Source organism: Alosa sapidissima, chromosome 12 (genome assembly GCF_018492685.1).
Source record: "Alosa sapidissima isolate fAloSap1 chromosome 12, fAloSap1.pri, whole genome shotgun sequence".
NCBI classification, from domain to species: Eukaryota; Metazoa; Chordata; class Actinopteri; order Clupeiformes; family Clupeidae; genus Alosa; species Alosa sapidissima.
Window position 1 is genome coordinate 10,777,352 of NC_055968.1, and position 12,188 is coordinate 10,789,539.

At 39.8% G+C, this 12,188-nt stretch overlaps 1 protein-coding gene across 2 annotated transcripts in view; it reads left to right on the plus strand.

Moving 5' to 3' along the window:
* Nucleotides 1-4,734: 4,734 nt before the first annotated feature.
* Nucleotides 4,735-12,188, plus strand: part of negr1 (neuronal growth regulator 1) — a 114,459-nt gene continuing 107,005 nt past the window's right edge. For both annotated transcript variants that reach the window (XM_042057120.1, XM_042057121.1), the window contains exon 1: nt 4,735-5,142. In XM_042057120.1, coding sequence (XP_041913054.1) covers nt 4,973-5,142 — 170 coding nt within the window. In that variant the 5' untranslated portion in view covers nt 4,735-4,972. The remainder of the gene's footprint in view (nt 5,143-12,188) is intronic.

Here is a 12,188-nt window from a genome sequence, read left to right on the forward strand (position 1 = left end):
TCTGCGACTTACACCTCCTCTTAAAATGAGCTTCCAAACAGCAACACTATCTCTGGTGAATCACCTTATTGATCCGAAACTCCCCCATTTTCCTGTTACACCAGGACTCTTAGCCATAATGGATTAAATCACACCATCCCAGATAGCGGTGTAGGGGGTATACATCTATTAGACCCTGAGTGGTAGGGCTATACTGTTTTTGTTTTTCACTGTTTGGATAAAATAGCTCCTTTGTGCACAAGCTGTATTAAAATTGAAATAATGTAGGGGAGAACAGGGTAAGTTGTGCATATAGTTAAGATGAGTCACCCTTTTTTTCTAGGAAACCGTAAACAAATTTAAGGAATCTATAGAAAGGTACAACACATGGCAAATGTGGTAAAAAAAATATGTGTAAAAAATAAAAATGTGATTTTTTGCTCTTCAAATGGATTCCATTCATGTCATTAGGGTGATTTAGAGAAAACGTGAATAGAACAACATTCTGATGCATTACACCTCAATTGGTGCCCTAAGCTATAATGTGAGGGCTAAACAAAATCATGAATGTTACCTTACCTTGTTGTGAGAAGCATTTTCTTTCAAAATGGTAGTTGTGGGTAGGATGAGCTACTTGGGCTGGGGTAGTTAGCCGGCTAGTACTTGTATTGCATCTGCAAGATTAGTAAGAAGAGACTAGGCAGCAAATTAATCTGACTTATTTAAGTGAACTAAATGGGCGAATTCAAAGGTAAAGAGGTGACAATGAAAATGGTCACCTCTTTGGTGAAATGGTGAAAAATGATTCATCTTACCCTATTCTCCCTAAAAACCAGTAAAAGGGTCAGTGACAGATAAGGGTTGGTAAGATGAGAAAATTAAAAATATGTTTAAACCTTTAAAACAAAACATGCCTGAGGTTTGCTAAAGTGTATACTTTGTATTTCTGTTGTATTCATATTTAATATGACGTGTATGCTATTTTTTAACAAAAGATAGAACTAACAGCCTGTTAAATTGTCAAATGGTGTAACCACAAAAATGACAAATATCTAATATTTCACACCCCCTAGAGTTCATGCAATTGCTCTCATGAAATTATTAGTTTATTTTGTAATATCCTATGAGAATATGTTTTATTATATTTATATGGGTTTTTCATTGTACTGAGCAAGACCACATGCTGTAAACATCTTGTTTTCTGTCTATTCTTTGACCATTTGAGTAAAAATGGTTTAAACAACCATTATTACAGTAAAGTAGAGTATTAAATAATTATCCATATTCATTTTTTTGCACATTATTAGTATTTTAGACAAAATACTGGTTACACCAATTGACATAAATCAGTTACACCAATTGACCATAAAACGTTTATAGCAATAGGACAAGAAATTGACACAGAAAATAGGCATCAAGGTAAACTGAATTGGATATTTTGATACGTATTCATGTCATTCATCATATTCCATATCAAATATCATTTCATAACATCAATGAAGAAACTTGTGTTCTATTTGATTTCAATTCAGTTCTCATACAATTTCAGTCTATACCCATTATTTTCAAAGAGAGTGAGATAAAGGGCCCTATTTTCGCGATGCAAAACCTGGCGCAAAGCGTATTATTATTCTGACGCAAAGTTTTTTCCTATCTTACACTTCACTTTTATTAAATAATGCGCCCAGGGGTGTGGCAATTACCGACATAAGGTGTGGTCTGGCACATGATCTAAAAATCGCTATCTTATACCATCTAAAAAGCATTCCAAGAAAAGCCTGGGCCCAGTTTCCCGATAACGACGGAGACATGCTCTTAAGAGGGTTTTTCTATGATTCATCTTACGATCGTTCGTTTGGTTTTTCCGACTGTTTCCCGAACATGCTCGTAGCGTGAACGCGTGTGCATACCTGTCAACACTCCCGTTTTTCCCGGGTTTCTCTCGTATTTCCTTCCTTGTCCTTCTCTATGACATAATACACACAAAATTGCTCCTTAAATGGTGGTTACACCACTTGACATTTTAAGTGGTTGATGTGACAGACATGATTCCCCATATTAATTCAAACATTCAGAACAATTGGGTTTCATTATTTGTATTAAATATAGAAAAGTTCTTGTGCAAGATCATGCCAGATTATTTTAGAAGGGATTTTGGAGAGAATTTCACATTTTTTTCAGCAAGTGTAATTATTTGGTTCATGTTTTTGTGGTTACACCGTGTTGACAATTTTACCCAAATTCAGTTAATACCCTTTCAAAATTAAATAAATCCAAAACTTTAAGATTAGGGTTTGATGAAAATGATTACATTAAACAATTTTAAATGTATGTAACCCATATGAACACAAAAAAATGAGCGTCACGTCATTGACCCAAAAGCTGGTAGAGCTGGTAAAAGCTGGTAAAGAATCAGTGTGAAAGTCCTTACTTTGTTGTGTACATAATTAGATGCAAGCCTTATGTTCATGACACTATATGATCCTGTACTGCTTTCCATTCACTTGTCCTGGACATGAGAGAGAAAGGATGAGGTAATAATAACATAGCTTAAACAGTGTAAGTATCAGCATGTGAACAAAAACAGCCTAGCCTATTAAATGTCAGGTTAATTTAGGGCTCTGAAATTCTTATTACATTTATATTTAATGATTATGAAGATGTTGTCATCTGTAGTCACAGGTAAAATGTATGTAAATAGTTCATCAAGGAACATCTCAGCTGCATAGGATGTGAGTGTCAGATAGACAAGTCTGAGGGCAAATACATTTTTTCAAAGATACAGAAGAGAGATAAAGAAGTGCACAGAAGTTTTTTACTGCTTGGCTTTGTAGGTAACAACAGTGTGCATCTTACTTTCCTCTGGTTCAGCTGAGGATTCCTTGTCTACATGAACCTTTCTTCAACGATATAAATATTTGATGAATAGAGTTCTCTTAACCCAAGTGTAGAGCAACTTTGTGCGGTCTTTGTCAACGAAATCTAATATTCATCATAGCTTGCTGACTTTAGTAAGTTTGCTTTTCTTTGTACCTTAACAATTACCCTGAGACACTGCTTTACGATGACGACTCACCCAGGTGGGTTGGGGGATTCCAGTAGAGGGTTTTGTAATCCTGTCCATCTGTCTGTCCATGTGTGTGTGTGTGAGCGTGTAACTACTTTGTGTTGTGTTGACTGACTATGCAATTTAGCCCTGCACCTCTCCGGACCCGCATCTTGCAGCACCACCAGGTTAGGAGGCAAGCGTGCTGGAAAGGGAACTAAAAAAAACATTCTTGCATGTCTTACTAGCACGTGTCTTAAATATGGGATGGGCATTTTTATGCTTTTTCTTCCGAAATTGCACTGTGCCTATACTCTGAGGACACTGTTCCCAGTTTGGCCTATACCATCAAATGCTTGACCTCTTTAGAAAGCTGAGATCATGTAGTTTCTTAGGAAACAATCATAGCTGTGCTAAATAGCTGGGCTAGCATGCAGTAGCCTGAAAAGTTGCGGGTTCAATTCCTGGCTTCCACTGTTAGATGAGCTCACAAAATATCCTTAAGTATATATACTTTTTTGATCCTGTGAGGGAAATTTGGTCTCTGCATTTAACCCAATCAGTGAATTAGTGAAACACAAACAGCACACAGTGAACACACAGTGAGGTGAAGCACACACTAATCCCGGCGCAGTGAGCTGCCTGCTTTAACGGCGGCGCTCAGGGAGCAGTGAGGGGTGTCTTGCTCAAGGGCACTTCAGCCGCGGCCCACTGGTCGGGACTCGAACCGGCAACCCTCCGGCTACAAGTCCAGAGTGCTAACCAGTGGGCCACGGCTGCCCACAACTACTTAACTTAAGCTTAACTACTGTAACCACTTGTAACCCCTGAGTTAATCATGAATTATAGTATTAGGAAGTGATTTATAAAACATCTATCCACACCCTAACTAATCATTAGTGCATGTGTTTAATCATTATTTTTATAAAGGCATGCATTCTTAATCATTAACACCATTCTAACTGATGTTATAAACCAGGCAATTCCTTAACAACTATTTAATAATGGAAATATTACTTCTAGGCTACACAAAATGAACAAAAATATGAAATGCAAATGCATTCAAGACACTTTAAGGCAGTGATCAGCTGAGAGCAGTGTAGGCTATAGAAATGGAAAACTTCCTGCTTCCCCAACCCTCCACAGCCCATCACATGCTTTCTTCTTGGGAATTCTCCACACTCAATCCCTGACTTCTGACTGGTTGATGTTTGAGCCATGCTCTGAAACTTTATGAAGAATATTTCTGCCACCAGCTGACACACACCCAAAGGGATCCATATTAGGCCTAAGAGGGGGAAACGAAAGACAGAAAGATAACTTTAAAATTATATATATATATATATATATATATATATGTTTCTCTGATATCTTGAAACCTAGCTTTCCAAACAAGCAAACTAGGCCTAACTACAAATAACCTACACATTTTATATATCCTAGCCTAGTCCTAGGCCTAATCTTAGGCTATCTTGAAAAGACCCACAGCCTATAGCCTAGCCTACCTCAGTCGTCCCTAATGCAAGCAAAACGCCCCTTACTCTACACCTTCTCTCTTATCTAACATTTATCAATTTCCACACTATTTGGACGGTCGATAGGCTACCTTTAATTGCTGGTCTGTTTTGCTGTATCAAGGCACCCTGCTTTAACTGCTCCATCACGAGCTACAGGGAACAGGTTGCCAGGGAAACGGCCGCATGGCAACAGGATCAGAGCCTGGGGGTTGTCTGCTGCTAGGTCGGCGCCCGTTTTACATTTCCTCACTAGATGGTGTGCAAGCCACTGGAGAGTACACTTCAGCGCGTAGTACAGCTCTGAGAAAACAAACCTTGGAAACTACACACCGCATCATTTCTTGTGGTTTTAAGGAAGAGAGGGGTCGGGATTAACGTTTCAGCTCACATTTTTCAAGCGCACAACGAGGACAATATTAATCGAGCTGTGATGGACATAATGAACGCGGTGCAGGATGCGTGTGTCTCCGGTCAGTGGCTCACCGCTATCATTCTTAGCCTTTGCTGCGTTCTTCCCTCCTGTATGCCTGCTGGACAAACTGTGGACTATTCCTCAATTACAAGTGCTGTCTTCAAACAAGGAGACACGGCAATATTGAGGTACGATTGATAAACTGAAAACTATGTCCCGTTCTTTGCTACTTGCTTCACATAGCTTTGTCGCTTCACGAGACTGATGTCTATTGTAAAAAGTAGTTCGAGTAAATAAAATGAAAAACAAAAAGAACCGTTAATGCACATTTGCTTTCCCCGGGCTTAAGTGGGTCACGGCGAACATTGCGGTTTAACACTGTGTTACAGTTAGGCTACACTTTATGTGCGCGTTTTAACGTTAGTTGGAACCACGAGTTTTCAGAGTGAGGTAGCCAAAGTGTTCTGAATGATGTTGCCCTCCATAGTCTCGTAGTCTAGGCTATACTGTTGAAAGATACTAGTGACTGAGGTAGGCTACCGTATTGTGTTCATTGATGCTGCCATCCAGATAGCGTAGCTATATCACCTATATTTGGTAGAGTCGAAGAGTTTTGTTTAGGAAAGGAACTAGGCTACTGCAAAACGCATAATCTCGTCTAGAAGTAGGAGGACCACACTAATGTAAGAAAGTAGCCTATTTAATAGTCAGTCGCGTCTATGTGAAAGCAGTCCTCAGTAACCACTTCATTATATCTAAACTACTACATGCATGGAACAGAAAGTATTCTCCTTTGAGCGTAGAGCTCATTTCTCATTGAGAGAAATCTGATTTGTTGTTGTACAGCTAATGGTGTTTTAACCACGCAATTCTTTAATGAAATGGATTGGATGTTCCGTGTTTTGCTGACAGTAAATAACAGATAATAATGTGGATGGGTCTCGGGGGGGGGGGGGGGGGACAAGACAGGAAACATCCTCATAGACATAGACTGAGCCGACTGGGTTGTGCAATGAACAAGCTTTTTTAAATAGCTTGGAAAGGCTACGACAACTTACTGACATCCAAACGGTCCAACCATTAAGAAGTAATGTAGGCTAAGTTTACTAAGTTTCCTCCTATCAGAGTTTAAAAAGCGTTTCTTGTTTAAAAATGAACACTCTCTAGTAGGCTAGTTTAAGGGGGGGGGGGGGGGGGGGGGTTGGCAGAATAATGATCCAGATTAGGCTCATTCATTAAAGCACATTGAAATGTTTCCCCCTTTTATGTGGTAGGCTACTGGAAAGTGAACGCTATCAATTCATTCAGAACAGAACAAATTCCAAGGCATCAGTCAGCTCATGAGTATAGAACAGCAGGTTGGGGTGGGGTCTCTATTGGAGGCTATTCCTTTTTCTATTAGGAGGGATGAGCCAGTCCTTTTGAAAAAGTGAACATTTCCCCATTAGAGAGCCATGGAATTTAATTTGGCACAATATGTGTGAAATAGCCTACAAACTCAAAGTAAAGCCCTTTGATATAGCTATCAGGCTACTTGGAATTTCATAGCTACTGGAGATGGACCACTGCCATTATTGGACACATACAGTAGCTGGTAGTCTCCATTTGACCTCAGATACACTATCTACTTGTTTCAACATCACAAGAATAATGGAATAACGGTTTATTGTTTCCTATATGATGCTGCCCTCTTCACCATCATTATGGTTGCAAAAATCTGGGAACTTTAAAAAGTTGGACACTTTACATGGGAATGTATGGGAAATAACAGGAATAAACTGGAAAATTGCAAAATTGCAGATTGGCTTTTAACAGGGAACTGAGTTCACCCATGCTAACAGCACTACTTACTGCAGGGCTAATGAGGCCACACACCCTGCATGCACTGTGCATTTCTCCATCACATGCACAGATCATTTCTAGAATCCTACACACTACAGCAGGACTATTAAAGCTGCACTACTGCATTTGAACCCAAGGACTACACCCAGTGAAGTAAGTTTCGATGATATTACTGGGGTAAATATGTTTGAACTATGATATTACAGTTTAACCAGCAAATTCTCAATCAAAATGAGTTTGCTAGCTAGCCGGTAAATCAGATATGCTACATGTAAGCTAACTGACACCATTTCATTCCCAAGCTTAACTTCCCATGGAAAGTTTCTGGAAAGGTTCCAGAAATTTACTGGAACTTTTTACGCCCCTTTGCAACCCTACTCATCATTGCCAATTGCCTTTTGCAAGCCAAATGTGACGTTATAATGAGCCTGATCACCATGCACACACAGGTGATGCACATGGCTTTGCCTTTGTGAGTCTCATTAATTGCAACATACAGATGTTTCTTAAACTCCCCTGTTTATTTCCCTAATGTCATTAAGCACCTGTTGGCAAGGTAGCTTGTGAGCTTATGTCTAGCTTCTAATGAGTAGGCTGTGTGTGTGTGTGTGTGTGTCAGTGTGCTTGGGTTGTTTGGTTTTGACACAGTGATTGATGTGTCTTATTGGTACAAAGGTGGAACCATTGTAAAAGACATCTGTAAGTCCGTTCATATTAGAAAGCAAAAGCTCACTTTGGCATGGAGCCCCTGGTGTCCCTGGAGTAGTCGTAAGCAGGTGTTCATGTTGCTTACTAGGTTGGTCTTATTGGTTGGATGGGAACCATCAGAATATGGTAGGCCTACACACACTGTAGAATATATAGCATGGCCTATTGCATGTGTGAGAGGCTGATATTTCTAAGGAACTGTTACCCTGAATGCAAACAAGGCCAGGAAATACTAATGGATTAGGGCTAATTAATGGGCTTGGGCAATGGGCATAACCTGTGTGTTCTGTTATTTGTTTATTTTTTTATTTGTGTTCATTGGCTATTTATTGAAAAGTGCATTTTGTGAGTAGCAACCCACTCATGAGCTCCATCAGATAGAATGCCCCAGGCAGTTTCATTTACCCTTCCACATTATGTTAATGTATTGAAAGCATATTGTGTAGTTGGCTACTTATAAGGGCTGCCAAATTTTCTGTCGATTAACTGACTATTTTATCGATGAGTTGATTAATCTCAGTGATTAATTAATAAAAATTCAACATATAATTGAAGTTCCTTTAACCACAGCAACCTTTTGGGGCAGCAATTGTGACATAGCCTAGCCTACATCAATTAATTTAGAGTTCTCAGATTCTACTGGAACAAATACATAGGCCCATGTTTACATTCAATTCTAAGGTCCTTTATGGCTTCAATAATGAGTGCAGCCCTACTTAGCAGCTATAAGGACAAATGTTTCAAAAAGATCAAGTGATAAGGTGTGTTCCCCGTTACAGTAGGCCTACAGCAGTCTAAGTGTTGTTGAACCGCTTACACTACTGTAGTTAAATGATAGAGAAGTGGTTGCTGTAAATTTGTCACATTGGCATTGAAGTGGTTGTCCATAGCTAAAGCTGCTGTGCTAAGTTTTTGAAACTTTGCATAGTGTACAAGCCACAGATTTGTTTGCGATGATTGAAGTTCATTTTGAAGCCCTGAGAAACGTTCACATCATCACTGAACGCTTCTATCAACAGAGTCGCACTCTGGTGCTGCAGCACATTATCCCGCTCCCCTCGGAATTCCCGTTTCAGGATTTTTTTAAAACTCTGTAGCCCTGGATCAAGTGGATTATGCTTAGAGAAGGCTACACAGTGAGTTACATCATGCACATGCCGCTTATGTATTAGTAGTAATCAATAATACGGAAGACAAACGTTAGAAAATAATGAAGGTGCATTCATAAAATAATCGATAACGTTGACATGTTGCAACCGTGCTACTACTTAATATTAGATACTACTTAACATTTTACTGCACGGGGATCCATTAAGTCATTGTGTAGAGACACAGAACACATTTACTCAGTTTGCAATTGGTTCCACCCCTTCCCAGTCATCTTTGTATTTAGAAAGACATAGCTCTGAGTTTTCACACTCTCAAACTTTTGGTCACTTGGGACACCATGTGAGAGAAACTGATACAGTACCTTCTGTCATGTTTGTCTTACGGCTTACTTCAGCCTGCAGTCTTTTGTTGGAAACAACTGTTTTTTTTTTTGTTCCTTTTTTTCTTTTTTAACCTTGAGCCTGTCTGTTTACACTAATATGGTCTAATTGGTGCTGCAAAGAGAAAATAGGATTAAAAGGATCAACACAATTTTGGGATTCTGTAACAATCAACATTGTTATTGCATTGCGTTGTTGTATCTGTAGCCAGTATTTTCCTTATTGTGTTTCCTCTTATATCTTTTACACAGTTATGCTACCTGCTAGCACCTTTAATATGTAAAGGTCAGGAGAGTTTAGCATTCAGTGCTCAGTTGTTGGACATTTAGCCCATTCTAGCCCAGCTGATTTGTCTATTGATTTATCCACCGTTCACATATGGATATCAAACAAATTACTGTGTGTCTGAGTACTGAGAACTTCCTAACACTTGTCTAATTATCTGTCGGATAAAGGAAGTCGTGATGTAAAATCACTGGGTTCAATACCTGACTGAAGTTGAACTTGAAATATAGACTGACAAGTGGACAATTGTGGTCAGTAGTGATCTGTATTCATCCCTTAGCCCTTAGTCTTTGTTGTGCCGGGTGGCACATAGGGCAAGGATTAAGGGGCTGTGCACACGACGCCGGTTTTTGCGAAACCGGTGAGGTTTTGTTAACGGTTACGCCTTGCATGTACACAGTTTAGGAGACTGAAACCGATAGCTTTTGAAACCGGCTTCCGAAGTGGGAACTTTTGAAACCGCCGGCTAACTTTCGCCGTGTAGACGCCTGTAGGTGCGAAGCCGGCAACTTTATGACGACATAGCCCCACCTCTCAACTCAGCCACGGCACTTGACCTGACATGTTGCTTGTCAAAACAAACCAAACCATTTATTTATCATATTAAAATGTTTTTCTTTCCCCTGTCATGATTTATGTGCACAATGTAGCCTATCAGCCTTTAGTGGCTAAGTTAGAAGCACACGTTAGCTTAACTTAGTTAAACATTAGCTTACTGCATGTTAGTGTTTTCTGCAGTGGTGCTCAGACCTAATGCAATGCGTAGGCTAAGTATTTGACATTTCACATAGCAGTCACATACCTTGAAAATGAACTTTATTAGTTTAACAGTTGAATTGAAAACCGAATTGTCTGTAGTCTCCTTATTTCATGCGATGGCTTAACCAGAACACTTATTAGACATTCTCTGGCTTAACAAACTGTTTCAACAATGTTTTCTTCTACGCGATTAACGCGAAATTGTCGTGAAGCTTCTGCACAGCGGCGCCATCGACTGGTCTGGCATATGCACTACAGCACATTTAGCCGGTTACACCTCTGTGTGTACACGCGAGGTTTTTTCTTGCCGGAGTCGTTAAAGGTGTGAAAGCGGTAAGTCGGCGGTGTCGTGTAAACGGCCTCTAAGGATCTCCACTCGTCTCTGTTGTGTGACTACTTCTCAATGGTGTTCCAGCTGTAACCTCTCTCCTTTATTTCACCTTTGATGGCTCGTCTCCGGGGTGTTTTATCTATGTCTCCCTCTTTTGCGTCTTCCTTCAGGGGTCCATCGCAGTGCTACTTTTGTGATGTCATCAGATGGTTTCCTAAGTACGTGCCCTAGCCATTTCCATCTCCTTCGTAACAGTACTGTTTCTATGTCCAAGCACTCAGTTACACTGTGCAGCTCACAATTTGTTTAAGTATGATCTGTATTGATATTGGCACTCAGACTTTGTCTTTGGCCTACATTTTGCTCAGCATGTTTGGTGAAAGCTTTCTCCACTGTGGATGCTTGGAGGGCTGTTAACAGAAATACACAAATACTACACTTGGCTGGCACACGAGGTCCCATGCTTTGGCCTCGCCTGGACAACATTCTTGACTCAAAACAAAAGCAGTGTGCCATGGGCATCACAACATAGCACTAAATGCTAATCAGACGGACCAGACGCCAGTTTGAAGGGAGAGCTGGGTTGATGGCTTGGTCACATTTGGACAGTGCAAATGGGGTGCTTGCTCTAATGTTAAATGCATTACATTTTGGAAAAGAATTTCCTTGTCAAATCCTTGTGTGTTTGCATCCATGTGATTTCCCAGATCCCATCACATATTTAAAATCACACACTGCACCACATTCAAACAAGTACTGCAAAAGGTTAAATGATAATTAGCATATTCTAGACTAGATTATGCTCAAAAACATTTTAGGAGTGCCGTTTGTGGGCCTTGTTCATTTGCATGTGAATTGAAACAAACCAAGTTGACATAACACAACAGTTGTAGAGCACAAGGTGGGCAGGGTGTATATCTTCTAAGAGAAGATGTGAGAGCTATGTTATTGTAGCTTAATTGTTTTGACTGTAATTTTAATTGCGGCCCTGTCAAGTAGCCAAGAATTACCTCAGGTGATCTGCATAATGGCGGTGGATTAGGCTCCGGCAGTGAATATTCTCCAGACATGAATAACTGGATGGACAGCAGTGGTGATTATTAGAATAGAAAGTGGAAACAATGAAGTTGGCCCAGATCAATATCACAACAAAAGCTTCCCTATCCCTTCTGAATGTAAAGTAACAGAGATATCGGGAGTCGGATGTGGGCCAAAGTAAGAAGCAGTGAGAGTATTTTTAATTGTGATTTTAATTTTAAATGGGCTCTAAATATATGTGCATAATATCGACGACAGTGGTGGTTAATTTATGAGCTGCTGGTCTTAACAAATCTGAGGGTAGCTCATTTGCATCCTTACCTTTGTGAACAGAGATTCAAGTTGAGAGGGCTATTCAGTGGTACTTTTGCATGACCAAGAGGCTCCTGAATGCATCTCTTGAGTGCAAGATCTAAAAACAATAAGAAGCATTTGTGTAATCTAAGTCAACACACAAGTGATATCTAGAGCCTTTTCTGAAGATGTCAAGAGATGTTTGTAAGCCGTTTGAGAGCTAGGTTAAGAGTTCAGATGAATATCTGGACATTTTTAGCCATTTTAGTAGTTGAATGACTTGTGAACATACTGCAAAATCCTCCTAGCAAAAGGGTGCTATTACCTAAATGTTTTATTTTTTAATACCTGCATAATTTGCTGTGCAATTAACATCTTAGCACACTTGTGAGCTGAATTGGGGATGCCTGATAGTCAAATACGTATAACTGCATGCTCACTTCAGTTAAATCAGTTGGCATAGTAGTCTTTTTTTCACACAACAAAG